The sequence below is a fragment of the Myotis daubentonii genome, chromosome 4 (assembly GCF_963259705.1).
Source record: "Myotis daubentonii chromosome 4, mMyoDau2.1, whole genome shotgun sequence".
Lineage (NCBI taxonomy): Eukaryota > Metazoa > Chordata > Mammalia > Chiroptera > Vespertilionidae > Myotis > Myotis daubentonii.
Window position 1 is genome coordinate 13,709,621 of NC_081843.1, and position 21,459 is coordinate 13,731,079.

The 21,459-nt window shown below is 51.2% G+C and overlaps 1 protein-coding gene across 3 annotated transcripts in view; it reads right to left on the minus strand.

Moving 5' to 3' along the window:
• CLCN7 (chloride voltage-gated channel 7) overlaps positions 1 to 19,993 on the minus strand; it is a 27,740-nt gene extending 7,747 nt beyond the window's left edge. Inside the window, exons 1-14 of one of the 3 annotated variants that reach the window (XM_059692621.1) lie at positions 19,793 to 19,993; positions 10,606 to 10,677; positions 6,500 to 6,571; positions 6,293 to 6,358; positions 5,723 to 5,855; positions 5,308 to 5,417; positions 4,506 to 4,586; positions 3,804 to 3,866; positions 3,625 to 3,708; positions 2,355 to 2,448; positions 2,034 to 2,098; positions 1,428 to 1,544; positions 818 to 872; positions 360 to 420 (exon numbers count right to left, since the gene is read on the minus strand). In XM_059692621.1, coding sequence (XP_059548604.1) covers positions 360 to 420; positions 818 to 872; positions 1,428 to 1,544; positions 2,034 to 2,098; positions 2,355 to 2,448; positions 3,625 to 3,708; positions 3,804 to 3,866; positions 4,506 to 4,586; positions 5,308 to 5,417; positions 5,723 to 5,855; positions 6,293 to 6,358; positions 6,500 to 6,571; positions 10,606 to 10,677; positions 19,793 to 19,945 — 1,226 coding nt within the window. In that variant the 5' untranslated portion in view covers positions 19,946 to 19,993. Of the gene's footprint in view, positions 1 to 359; positions 421 to 817; positions 873 to 1,427; positions 1,545 to 2,033; positions 2,099 to 2,354; positions 2,449 to 3,624; positions 3,709 to 3,803; positions 3,867 to 4,505; positions 4,587 to 5,307; positions 5,418 to 5,722; positions 5,856 to 6,292; positions 6,359 to 6,499; positions 6,572 to 10,605; positions 10,678 to 19,362; positions 19,712 to 19,792 lie in introns of those variants that run through there. The other 2 variants (XM_059692623.1, XM_059692622.1) reach the window with 2 other exon arrangements.
• Between the last annotated feature and the right edge of the window lie 1,466 nt (positions 19,994 to 21,459).

The following is a 21,459-nucleotide window of genomic DNA, read 5'->3' on the forward strand; positions in this document are numbered from 1 at the left end:
CTCAAGCCCAGAACTTGCCTCCCCCGCCCCCTGCCCCAAAGCTCCAGTAATGGCTCTCCAAATGGTAAGAGAAGCCGTGCCAGCTAACTATGCCCGGGCTCAAGATGGCCCTGGGCAGACCAGATTGAGGCCAGAAAGACCCTGACCCCAGGGCTGCTGGATCCACAGGCAGTGCCTCCCCTGCCAGGCCTCCCCTAGCCTTACCCCATCCATCCCCCAGCCCCATGCTGTCCCCTCACATACAAGCCACCACAGAGCAATGCACACTGGCAGGTGGCATTCCATGTGGCCCTGTGGGCACACGGCCCACAATGAGACCATTTTCAAAGGCCCCAGGAGCCACAAATCAGGTTTCTCACCTGATTCGAAACATCGTCAGCCAGTAATTCAAGGCATTGAACACAGCCCCAAGAACACCACCTGCGGCCAGGAAGGAGTCCCGTGTAAGGACGGCGGGCTGTCCCGCAGCAGAGGGACTGGGAGGGGTCTGTGGAAATACCCGCGCTCCATCACCACGCTCTGATGGACAGACAGAGGGGCTTATTTCTGAAAGGCTTCGCCTTCCTTTCAGGGACAAGGTTTTGAGGGTAATGGATGCTGTCGAGGGGCCAGTCCACTTCTTAGATGGGCTTCCCAATGGAGAAGCAGAGCTCTGGCTTCTTTATGGTGCGGGTTTCTCCCGAGGTGGCCCTGGAGGAGCCTTTTCAAAGCGGGCCCTGACCCCACCACATGCTTTGCTCCCCTGGGGGCCGCCATCTCGAGTGATGGAGAAGTGTGGGGCCAGGTGGGTTGGTGTCCTTCTGGGGATGGCCCTTACCCACCACGCCCATGGCGATGAAGATGGGGATCTCGTGGATCGTGTACACCATCGTCTGTGCAAAGAGGAAGAGCAGATTTCTGTGAGGAAACGTGTCATCAGCTTCCTGCCACTCAGACTTGACAGATGGGGAGGCAAGGGGGGCAGGAAGGAGAGACCTAGGAACACGTCTAGTGACCCAAACAACCCAAGAGCTCCACTGTGTCCCTGTGCAAGGACGTCCCGGGAGCAGGGCCCCCTTGCAATGTCTGGCAATTGCAGTGTCTGGTCCCGGCCTTCCTAGGGGCGCCGGTCTCTCCTGCTCACCCTCCCTAAGCTGGTGCATGAGCGCCCGGGACCACAGTCTGTGTCACTGTCCGACAATCTGCAGATGGTGGAGGCAGCCCTGAAGGTGCCCCTGGCTGGCTACCGGGGCCTCCTCCCCTGCACAGCCAGGCTGGATGTGTGCTTCCCAAGAGCACCCCTGGCCCTGGTGCTTATGAACAGAGCTCCATCTCAGCGAAGAGATGGAGTTTCCCAAAAGCCCCAGGTCTCGGGCTGAACCTTAAGTAAACAGCCTGGCCGAGCACCGAGAGCCAGAAACAGTGACTGGGACAACGGGCCACATTACCTCCGTGTCAAATCTTCCAAAATTGATGAGGCCGGGGCTGGACAGGTCCCAGATGTTTCCATGGTAAATGCTTAAGACGAAGTTCAGTGTGAAGGTGGAAATCATAGAAGCAAAGAACTGTGGGCAGAGAGAGAAACAAGCACCATCAGAACAACCGTGCCCACCGAGAGGAACCTGGGAGCTGGGGAGGGGCTGCCGGAGAAGGGGCTGCCTCTCCTTTCACTCAGGAGGCACCTGGAGCCCCTCCAAAAGCTAAAGGACAGGAGGCTGGGCAAGCCAGGCGAGTGTGGGGTCAAGCCAGGACAGAGCCGAGGAAAGGTGTATGAGGTCTGGGGGTTCCCAATGAGGAGTCCAAGGAGCCCCAGGGTGGAACAGTGACCCGACTGACAGGGGAAGGGCAGGAGGCAACACTTCAGGGTCAAGTGAGGTAGAGCTGGGCCATAAAAATCCAACGGGGCGTGGCTCCAACCACAGCTCAACAGGCCCCTCAGGAGAGGGCACCGAAGCGTGGGCCCAGAGTGTGGTGTCCACTGGACCACGGAGGACACCAAGGTGAGACGTGGGCACTGCCTGACCTGGGGAGAGGCGCCGTCTGTGGGCACTTACGATTCTCCACGTCAGGAACTGGTTCCAGAAGGAGGCACCTTCCTCCAAGCTGAAGAGGACCCCGCCTGGAACGCAGTGGCCCAGCCTGAAGTTTCTACCCAGGCACAGGGAGCCCCGCACCCACAGCCCCTCACACCCAGACCCACGGCACCAAGCCCACATGAGAGGCAGCCATGGGGCCTTTCGGGGGGCACCCCACATCCTCTCCACCACCCAGCACCGAAGTCTGCAAACACCTAAACTATTCCTTCTCAAGGCACGGACAGCCTGGCTTGCCCAACACAGGCCGTCACTTGTCAACCAGGCAGGGCCCCTGCTCACCCACAGGGGCCCCAAAAGCAGCAGACACTCCCGCCGCGGCTCCTGCCGAGACAAAGTCCCGCTTCTCCGTGTCTCTGCGGAAGTACTCAAAGATCTGCAATGGGGCAGAACAGACAGGAGCAGGGCATTAGCCAGCTTCCCCAAGGGCACTTCTCAGAAAGGGACGGGGAGGGAGGCGGTGGAGGGAGAGGAAGAGTCTCTAGACAGTCAACTCATCCACTCCTGGGTTCACAAAGACTGCAGAACCGAAGAGGCAACAAGAGAGAACTTCCTTGCACACCAACAACCATGAGATAACAATGAAGAGATTCTATCACAAGAATTAAACTTTAGGCCCTGCCGGTGTTGCTCAGTGGGTAGAGCATCGGCCCACGCACCAAAGGGTCTCGGGTGCCATTCCCAGTCAAGGGCACGTACCTGGGTTACAGGTTCAATCCCTGGCACTAGGAGGGGGGAATGTGGGAGGCAACCAATCAATGTGTCTCTCTCACATTGATGATTCTAGCTGTATCCCTTCCTCCCTCCCTCTCTTTCTAAAAATCAACAAAGAAAATAAACTAATGGATAAAACAGATCCAGAGACATAGAAGCATGGAACAGACTGATGAATCTCAGAAGGAAGGCAGGGGTGAGGAGTGGGGAGGTAGAGATTAACCAGGGAACTTATATGCATAGCCCATGGACTCAGAAAATATGCTGGTGAAGGCCTGGGAGGGGGTCAATGGGAAAAATAGAGAACATCTGCAACACTTTTAACAATAAAGATAAATTAAAAAGAAAAAACTAAAAAAGACCAATGGAAAAATATTCTCAAGTGAGGATTAACAACAACAAAAAAAACCTTAAGTGTATTCTTGATTTTAAAAAACTGTTCTGTAAAAAAATATTAACTGTCTCCAAATTTGTATATACATTCAGTACAATGCCCATCAAAAAGCTGGTGGCTTTCTGGGGAAACGTGACAACGTGATTCTGGAGTGTACCTTGGAAACGAAGCATCTTCTGTCTGCCAGCACGGCACTCCTGGCCTCTTTCTAGGTCACACAGGCCTTTGAGGCCATTTCCTCAGGGAAATGCACACCCACCAAACCCTGCGAACCAGGCTCCGAGCAGACTCCTAGGCAGGCCAGGAGAGCCACCCAGGACAGAACTCTGTGGAGACCCTCAGATGCCAAGTCAGGATGGTCTTGATACAGAGCAGGAGGGACCCGCCTTCCAAGGAACACTCATGGTCACCCTCATTGTCGACATCTGCACCAGGAGGACTCACCTTGAAATCTCGCTTCAGTGACGTTGACCTCCCCTGGGAGACCCCAGCAGCAATCACGGAGCCCGAGTGAATCATCGGCCCCTCCTGGAAAGTGCAGGGCAGCCCCCATCAGGCGAGTTCAGGGAGAACATGGAGGGCAGAGGGACTCAGGCCCAGCAGCGCTCCTCCGGCTGCATTACCTTTCCCACCGCCAGTCCTCCCACCACGGACAGGATCACACCAGATACTTTAATCACCAGCGTCTGGAACACAAGGGAAAGAGTGTCAAGCCTCTGATTACAGACTGCATGCTGTCTGAGAACCTGAGCCACAGCCCTGCACACAAAGCAAGACTAGTAACAAAACCAGCACCCATGAGCGACAAAGAGGCACTCGGAGGGGCCAGCACAACCGCTCCCCCTTGAGGTCACTCTGCTCCCCAGATGGGGGCACGCAGACCAAACACCGGAAATGGCCATGGGAGGAAGCCTGACTTGCCAGCCCCTTGGAATGAGTGTGTCATCAAGAATGTTAAGCATGAGTGTTAGGAAAACTTTGAGAAATGGAAAGAGCGCACAGCAAGGCTCCCACTCCACACAGGTGCTCTCATTCTGGAATGCTGACCCCTGTGAGGAACTGACAAACACGCTCCACAGCGGTGGTCACAGCACGCACACCACTGAAGCATTTCGCTGTTACACTAAATGTGCAGAGAAAGTTTTCAACACTTTCCAAAGAAAATGTACAAAATCTTCCAGCACATCCATGCACATGCTCGTCAGCAGCACACAACATGGTCTGGTGAATTTAGGAGGTGCAGGTGGACAAACAAAAAGTTTCTAACCCAGCAAAGAATCCCCATGATGGGCACCGTGCTCCCAGCCCAGGGGTCACCTCCTCACCTTGAGCCGGACCACGTGGGGGATCTTCACCCCGTTGAGGAAGCACTTGATCTGGGGGATCCCGCTGCCAGCAGCAACTGGCTGGAAGGAGAGAGAACGTGGAGCTGGCCAAGCTGAATGAATGGACGTAGATTGGGAGGCCCAGGGAGACTCAGCCTCATGGTGCTCAGGGTGCGGAGGGGATGACATGGGACTGGACAGGACAGCTGCCTGGGAAGGGGCTTCCCACTTCTCCCCACCCCAGATGTAGAACGACCACTGAGGGGTGCAAATGCTGTGGGGTGTGGGAGGGGTTGGGCGTGGAAATGGAAGGAGGTGCAGTGTCTCCCACAGGGGCATTAGGACAGACCGGAGGCACCTATCATGCACTAGCTGAGAGGAACCAAAGTTCCTCGATCCCCCTTGGGAGGGGGGCACCGCACTGCACACCAGATAGAAGCTTCTGGATGTTTCCCCCTCTTCCTTCCAACACCTCATGATAAGGGAAGAGCACAGAAAGAGGCAGGCCCTAGGAAGGGCTTCTGGGAGAGTCCTGGAATGAAGGGACCCCGGGAGGGTCTGATCCCCTCAGGTGGGTGGTCCCCTCCGTTTGGACCACTGGGACCTCCTAGAAGTGAGCTGTGGGTTTCCCCGTGGTCTTTGCCGTGTGGGGTGGACGTGGGCGCACCACCAGGGTAAGGAGGGTGTTCTTACTGAACCGTTTAACATCTGGACTAGTGTGACCGCGGGAATCTCACTGGCAGAAGCTGCAGTAGGTGAGCTGGAGCAGTTCCCACCATTCAGGGCTCCCTGGTGGCCGTACCTCTATGAAGGCAACAATCATGGAGCCGACCAGCACGAACGCAGAATTCAACGTGGCCCACAGCAGGAGGGAGAAGGACAGCCCCCCTTTCTCCGTGAACTTGTCGATATCTGGGCTCATCAAGGACGAGTATCAGCTCCACCATCTGAGTACATCCCCACCATGCCGCACCCTGATATGAGCACGACCCCCAAGTACACAGGGGGGAGTGAGAGGCAGGGAGGGGGTGATGCACTAACTGCACATCTCAGAGACATTCCACTGCCCGGTCCCAACTCTCCCAGTTGGAGGGCAAACACCCAGGCCAGAGGTATCTCCTGTTGGGCCCGCTCTGGGATGCACAGTCACTCATGGGACCCTACGCTCGGCTCTAAGCTCCACCCTGTCTGTGCTGGGCCCCCTCAGAAAAGGATACTGTCCTTGACGACCTTGTATTTCAGGCCGGCCAAGTTCTCCACCATGATGTCGATGAAGCAGGCCACCAGCCCCGTGAGGATCCCTATCATGGCACAAATGACCCAGCGCTTGATCTCCACTGTCCGGAAGGCCTGAGGGGGAGGCACTAGTCAGAGGTGAGTGCAGTGGCAAGACATCAGCCATAGGCTGCTCTAGTGGCGACATGACTGGCCCTGGAATTCCCCAAGTCCATGATGGCAGCCTCAGGTCAATGTCTAAGAGATGATGGAGCATTGGAGTGGGGTGGGGGATGACGTTCCCAACCAAGCCACAATCAGTTGTTGACATCTTGGCCACTGCAGCTGACATCTAAGAACAGCCTTCTTTGTTGTATTTGAAATGTGACACACATGCCCTTTCCTGTATCAAGTGTTGGGTGTCTCTTGCTCCAGAACACAAACCAGAACCTGCAGCACAGGATTGAGGGCAGGGAGCTGGAGGGGACCCATCACCACACCCAGGTGGTGAGTAGCACCAGCCCAGCCCGTGGGTCCCTGGGGCGGTGTCCAGGCTGCCCAGCCCGACTCACCATGTGGTTGATGCGCCTCTCCTCCTCCAGGAACAGCTGGTTCTCACTGTTGTCATAGTCCAAGCTCTGCAGACCAGGGTGACACAGACAACACAAGGACTGACCCTGGTGTCCCGGTTCACGTCGGGCAGGGGGTGGGGGTGAGGCTGGAGGGGGATGAAGTGCCTGGGGCGGTGTGGGGCAGGGGCACCCAGGGAGGAGGCCCACCTCATACTTGAGGGACAGGAGCTTCTCGTTGTGCGGTATCTCCTTGGGGAAAGGGTGAGGGGGATCCGTATCCTGCAAAAGAAGAGGCAGAGTCACACACTGACAACCTAGCACGTTGAAGAGCAAAGCACAAATGAGGAGAGGACAGAGCACGTGTCTACTCATCCCATGAGGTCACTACTCTCCTGACCCCAAAGCTAAACATGGATGCCACAAGAAAGGAAACTCACTACAAATACACACCCTTTGTGAACACAGACACAAAATTCTCAACAAGACGCCAGTGGGTTAGATCCTACAACACACCAGGAATGCAAGGGTAGTTTAACATCTGAAAATCAATTACTGTAACGTCTGTGGTACATTGGAGAATGTATTATTGGTCTTTGTGCCAATTTCTAGCACCTGGCTCCTAAAATCCTGGGCATCTCTGGGTAGTGTCTTATGTGAGCTAATGAGCTGGAGGGACCATAGGGGCTCCCAGGCTTCAGGATGGGGCCAGTTGCCAGAGAGATCAAGGTGTGATTAGAGGACAGGAACTTTCAGTCCCAACATTGGTGGAGGGAGAGGGGCTAGAGATTGAGCTAATCACCCAATGACCAATGACTTAATCAGCCTGTGTAATGGAACCTCCATAAAAACCCTAAATGAAGGGGTTTGGAGAACTTCTGGGTTGGTGAACATGTGAGGTGCTGTGGGGTGGCGCTCCTGGAGGGCATGAAAGTTCTGCATCCTTCCCTGTGCACCTACTGTCTGCTGTTCCTGAGTTGTAGCCTCTATAATAAATCAGTAAACATAAATAAAATATTTCCCTGAGTTCTGTGAGCCCTTTAGCAAATTATGGACCTAAGGAAAGGGTCTGAGGAACTGTGATTTATAGCTGGTCAGTCACAAGCACAAATGACAACCTGGACTTGTGACTGGGGTCTGAAGTGGGGGCAGTAGGACTGAGCCCTTAGCCTGTGGTGTCTGTGCCAACATCATGCAGTTAGTGTCAGAATGAACTGACTTATAGGACAACCAGGTGGTATCCGGAAAAACAGAATTAGTTGGTGTGAGGAAAAACCCCCACATATTTGTTATCAGAAGTTTTGTGAGTGAAACAAGTGTAATGCCACTTTAATAGAATAAAGGACAGAAAATACATATGACCTCAATAGACACAGAAAAAGCATCTGACAAAATTCAACCCCCTTTGCCTTAGCTGGTAGCTCAGTGGTTAGACCATCACCCTGTGCACCAAAGGTTTGTGGGTTCAATTTTCGGTCAAGGGTATGTACCTGGATTGCGGGCTCACTCCCGCCCCCGGTTGGGTGCATGCAGGAGGCAACTAGTCAATGTGTCTCTCTCACATCGATGTTTCTCCCCACCCACCGCTCCCTCCCACTCTCTCTGAAAAGCAATGGAGAAAATATCCTCAGGTGAGGCTAACAACAACAACAAAAATCAACTCCTCTTCATGATTAAAACACTCAACAAGGAGGAATAGAGGGAATTTCCTCAACCTGATAAAGGGCAATTAGCAAAAACCCACAGGTAACATCACTGGCAATGGTGGAAGACTAAGCTTTTCCCCTAAGCTCAGGAACAAGACAAGGAGGCTTGCTCTTGCCACTGCTATTCAGCATTGTCCTGGAGGTTTTACCATGGCAATTAGGCAAAAGAATGAAATAAAAGCATCCAGATTGTAAAGGAATAAATGAAACTCTATTTGCAAATGACATGATTTTATATGTAGAAAATCCTCCAAAATAGACTAAAAAACTGTTAGAATGCATTCAGTAAGACTAAGGGATACAAGATCAGTATATAAATATAATAAAAGGCTAATATGCAAATCAACCAAACTGAGGAACAACCAGTTGCTATGACATGCACTGACCACCAGGGGGCAGACGCTCAATGCAGGAGCTGCCCCTTGGTGGTCAGTGTGCTCCCAGAGGGGGAGCACTGCTCAACCAGAAACTGGGTTCACAGCTGGTGAGCACAGCTGCAGTGGCGGGAACCCCTCCCACCTCCGCTGCAGCGCTAAGGACCCCTTGGGGGGATGTACAACTGTGGGCTTCGGGGAGTGGGCCTAAGCCGGCAGTTGGACATCCCCCAAGGGGTCCTGGACTATGAGAGGGCGCAGGCCAGGCTAAGGGACCGCCGCCCCCCCCCCCCCAGTGCACAAATGTCATGCACCAGGCCTCTTGTATAAATATAAAGTTTATTTCTATGCATTGGCAACGAACCATCTGAAATGCAATTAAGAAAACAACCATAGCCCGGCCTGCGTGGCTCAGTAGTTGAGCCTTGATCTATGATCCTGGAAGTCACAGTTCGATTCCCGGTCAAGGCACATGCCCAGGTTGAGGGCTCAATCCCCAGTAGGGAGCATGCAGGAGGCAGCCGATCAATGATTCTCTCATGATTAATGTTTCGCTCTCTCTCTCCCTTCCTCTCTCTGAAATCAATAAAAATATTTTTTAAAGAAAACAACTCTATTTACAACAGCATAAAAAATAAAATATATAAAATAAAATTTATCCCTAAAATACATATAACAAAAGTGTAAGATTTGTATGCTGAAAATTGTAAAACATTGTTGAAAAGAAGGAACTGAAGACCTAAATAAATGAAAAGATATCCTGTGTTCATCAGAAGGCTTAACATTAAGATTCAACACAATCTCTAAATTCCATCTGGAAGCATTAAAGAAATTGACAAGCTGATCCTAAAATCAACATGGAAATGCAAGAGATGTCTCAGAGGCAGAACAACCTTGAAAAAGAAGAGCAAAGTTGGAGGACTCAAACTTCCTGACTTAAAAAGTGACTATAAAGCTACAGTTGTCACGACAGTGGTGGTGCTGGCTCAAGGACAGACCGAGATTAACAGCAGACAATCGAGAGTCAGAAATAAAACCTCACGTTTATGGCCAATTGATTTTCTGCAAGGGTGCCAAGACAATTCAACAGGGAAAGTATAGTCACTTCATGAAATGGTGCTGGGAAAACTGGACATCCAAATGCAAAACTATGAACCTGAACCTGTACCTTACACATTTACAAAATTAGTGAAAAACGATCAAGACCTAAAAATATAGAAGTCTTAGAAGAAAACACAGCAGTGAATCTTGATGACCTTGGACTAGGCAGTGGTTTCTTAGATGTGACAACAAAAGCACAACCCAAGAAAATAGGTAAACCAGACTTCATCAGAATTACAGGGTTTTGTGCTTCACAAGGCCCTGTCAGAGAGTGAGACGACATCCACAAAACAGGAAAAAGTTTCTTCGAATCATGTACCTGATGAGCAATTTGTGTCTAGACTACATAAAGAACTCTTACAGCTCAATTATTAAAACAAAAATAACTTGATTACAAATGGGCACAGGATCTAAATAGACATTTCTCCAAAGAAGACACACAAACGGCCATCGGCACATGAAAAATGCTCAACATCACTGGCCATCAGGGGAATGAAAATCAGGACCACGAGACACCCGAGGAGGAAGTCAAATGCAAGTCTGGGTGGACATTTTCAGGACATGTTCCCCGGGCAGCTGTTGGACAGTCCAAGCCTGACACAGGGGCAGGAAAGGACATCACTGCTGTCCAGGGACATCCACCCTGAGATGCCCACGCTGCCCCCAGGGCCCTCCTCCAGCCTACCTGGCATCCCTCTTCCACCCACAGCACCCGCCCTGGCCTGCTTCCTCTCTTTCCATCAGCATTTAACACCTGTCACACACTTCCCCTACCTGGCTTGGCCTTGGGGAACATGGGCCCTCAGAATAGCCTTCCCTGGTCACCTAGGCTCTGGGGCCCCCAATGTCTGATCCTCATTGTCTCTGAGCTCTGCTCAGCCCATTTCTGTCTCCGAGTTCTGTATGGCCCTGTCCGTATCTGTCCCTGAGCTCTGCACAGAATTGCCCACGTCTGTCACTGAGCCATACACAGAACTGCCCGAGGTCTGCACAGATTTGCGCACGTCTCTCACAGAGCCCTACACCCGCCATCCTCTGGGTTTTCATTTACTGTCTGCCTTTGGCTAGGCTGCAATTCCACCAAGCAGGCCTCGTCTGTCCTTCCTGCGTATAAACGGGAATGACTCCCACTCACTGCGTCCAGAAGCTCATCGTCCGGCTCCACGTTGCTCATCTGTCCGATCTGGAAAGATGCCGAATGGGGCGACTGGAAGCAGAAGAGAAATGACAGGGCACTTAGCCACAGGCCCAAGCTACACTGAGCGTCACCATCCCACCAGGACAGCCTGGCCTCATCTGGTCCTGCCGGGAGAGCACAGACCCACACCTACTGTGTGGAGGACGACAGCAGGGCCAGTGCTGGACCCAGGCCTGTCCCCACCACCACAGCCTGTCATCAGGATGTCCAGCCTCAGAATGGGAAGCCCAGGCCTTCCCTACAGCAGGGGCCCTGCCCTTCCTTGTTTTAGTGAGCTTCGGAGATTAGACACCAGAACCCAGGGCTGCAGGCAACCTTGCCGGTGTCCTCCTGGCCCCCCTCCCCTGACCAAGAAAAACCCGGGCCCAGAGGCCCCCCCAACCCATTCTCCATGTGTTCCCCCCTCATGAGACAGTGGTTCTGCCACAGGCCTCCAGGCCAGCTCTCCAGACACGTGGTCTGAGGCCCTCCTCTCCAGGGGCAGGAATACCCTCAAACCCCAGAACCCTCCCACTTTGAAGTGAGGCCACATGCTGGGACCCAGGGGGCAGGTCAACCACAAAGGACAGAAAACCAGGAGCGTGACTTCTCTTATGCCCACTGCTGGGCATGGCAGTGGCCTGGACTAGGAAACAAAACACAGGCATCAGTTACCTTTTCATTTCAGAGAAGCAACAAACCATATGTTAGCTCAGTATGCTTCAAATATTGCATACTTGACCTCAAATATGATTCTTTGTTTCTCTGCAATGCAAATGCAGTTGGGTGCCCTGCATTTCATCTGGTAGCTACACATGCAGTGGGAAAACAAGCAGCCAGCCCAGCCTGTGTGGCTCAATGGTTGAACATTGACCTATGAACCAGGAGGCCATGGTTCAATTCCTGGTCAGGGCACATGTCCGGGTTTAGGGCTCAATCCCCAGCAGGAAGCAGCTGATCAATGATTCTCTCTCATCACTGACTAGAGGCCTGGTGCACAAAATTCATGCGTGGGTGGGGTCCCTAGGCCTCGCCAGCAATTGGGCCCATTAGGGCCTTCCAGCTGCCAGTCAGAGGGGCCTCCCTTCCCAGCTGCCGGCTGGGGCATTCCTTTGTTCCGTGTTACCCCCTGGTGGTCAGTGCACATCACAGCTAGTGATAGAATGCCCAGTCTCCGGTTGAACTCCCACAGGGGGCACTATGCATATTAGCCTTTTGTATATATAGATAGGTGTTTCTATCTCTCTCTCCCTCTCCTTTCCACTCTGAAATCAATAAAAACATATTTAAAAAAGAGAAAAAAGGAAAACAAGCAGCCATGATAAGACCAAAGTCTGCCGTACACTCAACAATGGACCTCAGTGACTCCAGTACAGGAAGTTTACAGTCAGGTGAGAACTGGCTACTTTTAGGGGGACAGGAAAAGTGAGGGCACGAGTGGGCTCAGAGGACATCAGCTGACTGGAAGTTGTCTGAATCTCCTGGCACTGCTGTAAACAATTGCAACAAATTGAGGGGCTTGTATCAAGAGAAATGTATTCCTTCCCAACCCTGGAGGCCAGAATCCAAAATCAAGGTGTCAGCAGGCAGCACTCCCTCCCAAGGCCCCTTTCTCCCTCTTCCAGCTTCTGATGGGTGCTGGCAGCTCTTATTCCTTGGCATCTGGCCGCATCACTCTAATCTCTGCTTCCGTAGTCACACGGCCTCCTCATTGTGTGTCTGTCCAAATTTCCCTCTCCTTAAGAGGACACCTGTCACTGGTGTCAGACTATGCCAATCCGACCTCATCTTAACTGGATCATGTTTGTGAAGATCCTATTTCCATGTGAGGTCCCATGCACAGGTTCCAGGGGCTAGGAGTGGACAGATATTTGGGGAGGTAACATGTGAGGTGCGTGTTCTACTTGAGATCATGCTCCACTTGCACAATGTGCACTTCTCTATGTACAAATGGTGAACATCCGCAGAACAGGTGATGAATGAGAGAAAGAGCTGTTTTCTCTTCTAAAAACAATTGACAATGCCCCCAAACGGCGGAATCTTATGAGAAAGGCTGTGCTGACCCAGAAAGGGATCCCAGCTAAGAGTGAACTCTAAACAGGAGGTGGCCAGGCACTGGCTGCAGGCCCCACGCTCCAGACAGGACACACGTCATCTGAAAGCATGCCCAAGCTGCAAGTCCAACCACAGCAACACCAAATACACTTCCTTGGGGACATGCCCACACATGCAGACCGGCCAAGCAGACATGGCACAAAGACGGACAAGCCCAGCTGAGCAATGCCCAGGCAGCGTGAGTCTGACTGTGAAAGGAAAATGGGAAAACCGATTTGCCATCCAACCTGACAGATGGAGCCCACAGAAAGAGGCAGTCTGACCACTTTATCTTATTTGTCGCTGATCGTAAAAGCAGCTCAATTACATCAGGCAGTCCTTCCCACCACACCAAGGCAGCCCAGAGTTGAACCCCATAAAGCATTTCCTTTCACATCTAAACGTTTCTGAGGCCAGGTTGTGACCTCACATGCAGCCTAGAGAGAGAAGGGGCGACTCACTCGTTTAGGTGACAAAAGGTCCTCTGCACCTGGCCTTGATGCCAGATGAGCAGGGGACGGCACCCTGCGGAACCGTGTGGACCCAGGAGGGCTGATGAGCGGGAGGGGCTGAGCCCTGCCGCTGCCTTGGGCTGGGCTCTCTCCCTTCTCCACACTTTCATGTTTTCATCATCTCTTTTCTCAATTTTATGGGCATCTTTTAGGAACTATCTTTTGTGGTAAAAAGGCCATTTACTCAAAGTTCAATAATTTATTGGGTGTTGCATCTGTTTTCTTCTCTTTCCTTAAACAGAAGTTAAATTAAATACTGATTCTTCTAACTACGGACATGCACAACAGCCTGGCTGCAATCTTCCAGGACAGGATCTGAGTGAAAGATTTACATACTGTGCGGTTCCACTGACCTGACACTCTCAAAATGTCAGGCTGCAGGTATGAGAACTAATCAGTGGGGAAGGGGTGACTGTAAGAGTAGGACAAAGGGCTGTGCATGGTAACGGGCATGCTCTGTACCCTGACTGCAGTGGTGTGCTCACACAAATCTACACATGGCCTAATAGCAGAGAACCACATACACGCACTGTGCTGATGTCAACACGGGTTTCTGTATTGCACAATGAAAGATGGAACCACTGGATGAAACTGGGGGGAAGGTATGCAGGCCCTCTCTATACTGTCTTTCAATGTCCTGTAAGTCCATAATTATTTTAAAAATTTAAAAATGTATACACAAATGGGATATCCAACTGAAAACTCTGTGCATCAAAGGAAACAATTAACAAAGTAAAAAGGAAACCTATAAAGTGGGAGGAAATATTTACAAATTATAGATTTGATAAGGGGTTAATATCCAGAATATATAAAGGACTTGTACAACTCAATAAAAAAAAAACAACACACACACACACACCTAATCTGCTTAAAAAATGGACAAAGGACTTGAACAAATATTTCTCCAAAGGCATACAAATGGCCAATAAGCACATGAAAATATGCTCAACATCACGAATCACTAGGGAAAGGCAAATCAAAACCGCAATGAGCCTGGCCGGAGTGGTTCAGTGGTTGGATGTCGACCTATGAACAAGGTCACAGTTCGAACCATGACTTCCTGGTTAGGGCACATGCCGGGGTTGTGGGCTCGATCCCTAGTTGGGGGCATGCAGGAGGCAACCGATCAATGATTCTCTCTCACTGATTTATCTCTCTCTCATCCCTTCCTCTCTGAAATCAGTAAAAATATATTAATAAAAAAAACTACAGCCGTAACCCGTTTGGCTCAGTGGATAGAGCGTCGGCCTGGGGACTGAAAGGTCCCAGGTTCGATTTCAGTCAAGGGCATGTACCTTGGTTGCGGGCACATCCCCAGTAGGGGGTGTGCAGGAGGCAGCTGATCGATGTTTCTCTCTCATCGATGTTTCTAACTCTCTATCCCTCTCCCTTCCTCTCTGTAAAAAAAAAAAAAAAAAATTCAATAAAATATATTTTAAAAAAACAAAAAAACTACAATGATACCACCTCACACCTGTGAGTTTGGCCAGAATAAAAACCCAAATAGAATAACAAGTGTTGGTGAGGATGATGAGAAGTTGGAAGCTGGTGCACTGTGGGTATGAATGCAAAATGGTGCAGGCACTACGGAAAACATTATGAAAGTTCCTCAAAAAGTTAAAAATAGGACTATCATAAGATGCAGCAATTCCACCTTTGTATATATACCCCAAATAATTAAAAGCAGGATCTCAAAGAAGTATGTGTACACTCATACTCATAACAGCATTATGCATAACAACTGAAATGTGGAAGCAACCCCAATGTCTATTGGTGATGAGTGGGTGAACCAGGTACAGTATATACATACAATGGAGTATTATTCAGCCTTAAAAAAGAAGGAAATTCTACAATATGCTATAACATGGATGAACCTCGATGACATTATAGTAGGAGAAAGTAGCTGGTCACAAAAAAACAAATACTGTGTGATTCTCCTTATTTGAGGTCCCTGGAATAGTCAAATTCATAGAGAGAGAAAGTAGAATGGCGGTTGCCAGAGGCGGGGGGAAGGGGAAGTTAGTGTTTAGTGGGCACAGTTTCAGTTTTGCAAGATGAAGAGTTTGGGGATGAAGGTGGTGATGGTTGTGCAACAATGTGAATGTACTTAACACCACTCAACTGTACACTTAAAAATGGTTAATATGGCCCTGACCGGTTTGGCTCAGAGGATAGAGCGTCGGCCTGCGGACTGAAGGGTCCCAGGTTCGATTCTGGTCAAGGGCATGTACCTTGGTTGCGGGCACATCCCCAGTAGGGGGTGTGCAGGAGGCAGCTGATCAATATTTCTAACTCTCTATCCCTCTCCCTTCCTCTCTGTAAAAAATCAACAAAATATATTTTAAAAAATGGTTAATATGATAAGCTCTGTTATATGTTTTTACCACAATTAAAACAAAATTTAAAAACAACTTAAAGGTTGTTTGCTGTCCTATTCTGCTGCTCTGCAGTCTAACATCCTCCAGGCTCCATGCTCAGCACTGAGCGCGCAAGACCGCCACAGCTAGGGGCTCAAGTCAAACGAAACAAGTTTCCCAGAAACAAGGAAGTGTAAACTATGAAACTTGAGCTCAATGAGGGGATGAGGAGGAGGCACTGAGGCTGAGACCTAAAGAAAAGGAGCAAGTTGTGCAGGGGAGGGGCAGATGGGGTGGGAACTCTGCGGAGGGGGTGTGGGGTGCCTCCCAAGGCCTCTGGCTAGGCCTGGGGTCACTCTTGTCCCTGAGCTCTCTGCACTGTCAGGCCAGGGGTTCTGTCTGCCGCTCCGGACTGTGAGCTTCCTGAGGGCAGTGGCTGTCCCGTCCACACTGGTCCTGGACAGGAGCCCTTGGGGAGGAAGCAGGTGGCCAGTCGGGACCTTACAAAGTGGGGCTGAGGGTCAGTGGATAAAGAGGAAGGACAACAGGACAAAGACACGGAGGCAGAGGACTTCCTGGAGGGGATGCCCTGGTGGTGGGAACCACCTAGAGAAAGGCAGGAGCTCACTTCTGATGAGCAGAACTCAAGGGGCCAGATGACAAATGACGGGCCCGCAGCTTCCCTGCAAGCCCCCCACCTCCCTGGCATGATTAGATGTTCTGTGGCTCTGGGCCACCAGGGCAAGGCACAATCTCATGTGGTAACCCCAGTTCCCAGAGAAGAAAGATCCCCAGAATGATTCTAAACACCCCCTGGGAGTTCTCAGACACAGCTTCCCATAGCAAAGGTCCCCGGAAATGTCCTGCACTTACAACCACTGTAAATACCCAGCCCCCGCCCCAGAGCATCTGTTTCTGGCTCAGATTTCCTTCTATAAGTTCTTAAAACTGTCCACTTCCTACTGCCCACACACATGACCATGACTTGCTGGCTGACCTCACCCTCTCCGTGCCCCAGCAGCAGACAGGAACTCACTGGCTAACCAATATCCCACACGAAGGGGACAGCAACCTACAGGTAGCTCTGAACGTCTGGTCCTGGATGGACAGAGGCTGAGCTCAGGCTGGTCCCCAGCCCACCATGCCCAGGGTCGCGCCTGCTCCTCCGCACTGGGCACTTAGCAGCTTGACCTGGGCACAGGGCAGCCACTTGACCTCACTCTGCCCGGAGAAGCTGCTTCAGGAGCGGGGCAGGCTGTGCCTGTGCTAAGGTGGCAATGACACCATGATCCAACTCTGGACATCCTGCAATAAAAACCCTAAGGGCCAGGAGGTGGAGGTCAAGTTCTCATGTCCAGCTGACCAGAGCATTCCCATAGGGCAGTTGTTGGCTTGGGTCTTCATTTTAGTTCAAATGGCCCTGGACTGAGAGCAGCTTACAAGCTGCCTTCTGCTGCTGCACTAGGGAGGGTGCACGAGGCTAACCGTGAACTCAGCCTGCTGGTCCAGAGCAGGCCCTCCCTGCATGAAAGCCAACATCGAGTGGCTCAGCTGCCAGGGGGACTGCACATGAATCGCAACCCAAAGACAATCACTTCTGTTCAGCTGGCTATTTTGTCTGGATTTTTTTAATCCTCACCCGACGATTCGTTTAGAGAAGGGGAAGAGAGAGAAACAGAAACATCAACGCCAGAGAGAAAAACATCCATCAGCTGCCCCCTGTATGCACCCTAACCAGGCATGAACCCACAACCTAGGTACGTACCTTGACTAGGAATCAAACCTGCAACCTTTTTGGTGTGCGGGATGGTGCTCCAACTGAGCCACCCGGCCAGGGCTGTGCAGCTGTTTTCAATGCAGCCGAGAGTGACTAATGTTTTCTGTCTTATGACAAGCACTGTGCTCAGTGCTCACATTTTTAACTGCTTTGCAGATGAGGTACCTGGGGCACCTGGCCCAGGGAGGTGCTCCTCATACAAATGCCTCTAGTCTCCCCTTTGCATTTGTTCGCACAAGGTGGGCTAAAGATTCTTTAAATAAAGGATGCTTTCTGTGTCCAGCCTAGGTGGTGGGGATAGAGCAGCTGTCCCCCGCAGGTCTGACCTGACTTCTCTTTCCAGTCTCCACTCCGATTCACTTTCCAAACTCTCGCAGGGTTGCAAACACACATTCCCTTGTTTCCCATCTGGCTGTTCACCTGAGGCTCTTGCACTCTTTAAAAATGTACCCAAATAGGACCTCTCCTGCCCTTGGGGCCCCTTACACAGTCCTCACAGAGCACTGGCCTGTTTCTCCGTGAGTCTGGAGCTAGTAGGAAACTGCTTCATGCAACTCTGTGTCCCAGGCAAACTGCATGCAGCCAGGACAAAGTAGGTGCACAATAAATTATTCAAAAAGTGTTTAAGAGCAGCTAATCTGTTCTTATTAAATGCAAGCAGACAAAAAAGCTTGCATAGGTTTAAGGGAACGCTTTTTAAGGGAGGAGGTCAACAGGCTCCTTCAAAAAAAGCCAACTCAAGTATCTAGTTGCAAAGAGAAGTGGGAAACCCCAACATATTTGTTCAGTCCCGAGATAAACCCAAATCCAACCTCAAGGTTTCCAATCCCTTTACTTGTCAGCCCTTAAAGCCAGTTTTATACTTCTTTTTATAGACTTCAGATAACTTTATTTGTTTTTTTATTCTTATCTGAGGATGTTTTTACTTATTTTGGAGAGAAAGAAGGCGGGGGGGGGGGGAGAGAGAGAAACACCAACGTGAGAGAGAAATATCAATCAGTTGCCTCTGGCACATGCCTTGGCCGGGGATTGAACCTGCCATCTTTTGTTACACGGGATGACACTCCAACCAACTGAGCCACACCAGCCAGGGCCAGATAACTTTCTTTTAAAAGAGGAAAGAAGACCAGAAATGTTGCAAGAAAATAACAAAGCACCCACATCCCCACCACTGTAGGTTTGCGACTTTAGACCTGACACAGAAAGCATCTGAGCTGGCTTCTCTCAAATGAAGCTGAGCAGCACCCTCCCAGCAAAGGGCAGGCTCTGACCCTCACTGTCTATTGAATTTCTAAGGGGCTGGGGAAACCTAACCGTAAGTACTAGAGAAACGGCCTCCTGTCCCTCCTAGTCCTTAAACACTATACAATTATGTAAAGGGCAGATCTAGAACAGGAGGAGAAAAAGTAAAGAATAAGCACAAAACAAAATCAGACCCATCAACAAAAATAGTGCATTAACTAAAAATTAACACAACACCTAGGAAAACATTTAAAGACACAAACTGCATCACTGACATGTTGAGTACATTTCAACCACCCTGACTTGTTGCTTAGTGTGTCTGGTTGGAATGAATCGCTAAGGGAAACGGAGTGCAAGGACTTATTCCTAAGATCGCCCTGATCCCTGTAGAGAAGAGTGGCAGACTTCCTCAGTTAATCTCATTGAAAAAGAAAACTCTGCAACCTAAACTGTTAAAATCTGGGAATTGTTAAACTAGTTGCTCAGGCATCTATCACAATTTTGAGAGGAAAAAAAAAAATACTGCAGAACCGGATTCACCTGAGCAGAATTCCATTTGCCTTCCCTTTAAAGCCATTTTGGAGTGAATTGTCAGGAAATATATTAGCTTCGCGCTGTCAAGGACATGACAGCAAGCGTGCTAGCCCGCCCACCTCGCCCATAAAACACCCGCGTGTAATGGCGAGGTCCACCTGCTCCTGGATCCCTGCTGGGCAGCTGGCCCAGAACTTACTCCCGAGACTCCGGAACGCAGGGCCTAGCTTGCGATGCCAGCTTTGCCATTTGCCAAGGGAGACCCTGGGCGCGTTCCCGAACCCGTCCGCGGCCCAACTTCCTTGTCTTTACAACGGGGATGAAGCACCGAGTCCCCGCGAGGCCCCGCTGGGATCGCGCACCGCGCAGCCCACGCCAGCACCGGCCCAGCAGAGCGCCGCCGTCGAAGGACCCTTGGCCCCGTCAGAGCCCCAGACCCCGACTCGCAGCGGCCCACGGCCATGCGGCTCCCGCGGGAGGGAAGACTGGTGCGCGGACCCAGGGCCGGCCCCGACCAGCAGGAGGCTGCCCCGCCGCCCGGCCCGCGCGGGGCCCGGAGGTGTGGAAGTCTCTGCCGGCGGGCGCCCAGGAGTCAAGGCGCGAGGCGTCAGTCCGCCCGGGTTCCTCACCTGGCGGGCGGCCGCAGGCCCTGCCCCGTTCAGCAGCGGCGAGCCCTCGCCGGCCGGCGCCTCGGGCCGGGCCACCCTCCGCAGCAGCGGCGCCGCCTCATCGTCATCCCGGTCGCGGCCGGACCAAGACACCTTCTTGGAGACGTTGGCCATGGCCCGCCGCGGCCCCGTGTTTGTTCTCGTGACCTGCGCAGATACCACGTGACCCCGGCCTGCGACCGCATGACTTTGGTGGTGTCCACGTGACCGCGGACGGTGGGGAGGGCGACCACGCTGGGCCTTCTGGGAGTTGTGGTCCAGGCGCCCGGCGCGGTGTGGCGGGCGGGACCCGGCTCTGCAGCATTCGAGGTCTCGAAGGGGGCTCACCCGAGTCTGGTGGGAGCAGAACCCCCTCGAGTAGCTCCAGGCTGTCAACCTAGTCCCAGTCCGTCAGACCCAACCAACACTTAGCGGAGGGAAAGAGGACCCGGAACAGGAAGGGAGGGCGGGGAGAGGTAAGGGTCTCTCTCTCCCAAATAATAAGTGTGGAAGGAAGGATGGAATTAGAAACATCGCCATTTGCCACCGCCGTAGTAAGGACTGATTTAGGCCAGAATCATTAGTGCAAGCTGAAGCCGTTGGGTTAAGGTTTGTTGGGAAACAATATGTACACAGTATCTCCCTGCAGGTTATTTATAGTGAGGAAGGGAAAAGAAACCTGCTGTAAGAAATCTGGCAGACTTCATCTGAACCAAGGACATCATACGCTGGCATCGTCACAAGCCTCCAGCTGTGCTGCACTGGGCAGGGCGCAGCATCGCTCCTGTAGCATTCCTGTAGAAAATACTTTCCTGCCCTAGCCGGTTTGGCTCAGTGGATAGAGCCTCGGCCTGCGGATTGAAGGGTCCCGGGTTTGATTCTGGTCAAGGGTATATCCTGGGTTGCAGGCTAGATGCCCAGTGGCCCGGGGTGTGAAGTGCAGGAGGCAGGCGATCAATGATTCTTTCTCACCATTGATGTTTCTATCTCTCCCTCTCCCTTCCTCTCTGAAATCAATAATTGATATATATATTTTAAAAAGAAAGAAAGGAAATACTTTCCCTATTCCCGTGGCGGGGAGGGGAATCAAATAAACCGGAATGGAAGGAACAGCTGCTAATGACTAGGCAGCTCTATTCCGTAGTGTCAGTGTCATGAAAGACACAGAAAGGCCAAGGAACAGTTCTCCCCTGATGAAAGGAGAGGAAAGAGGGTAAACAAAGGCTGCTCTGTGGCTCTGACATTATTGGGACTTTGGCAAAGGTTGGCTGGGCATTGTGGGTTAGGTAGGATTATTATAGCATTGTTCGATCCCTCATGCGGGCTTACATCAGAAAAGCTTGGTCTCAGGAGATGCATACTGAAATATGTAGGGAGATGTGTTGTGATGTAATATCTGCGACTTAATCTCAAAAGATTCACAAAGTAATCAGTCATAACATGTAGATACCCACATAGAGAGAAAATGTGATAAAGTGTTAACACGATGAATCTAAGATAAATATATGTGATATGGAATGTATTTGTCTCACAACTTTATTTAGGTTTGAAAATTTCCAAAAAAAAAAAAAAAGATTTTTAGAGTTCTTGAAAGGTTAAAGTCGGTGGTGCTTGGGCAGGCTAAATAGCCACCACACATGGTGATTTTT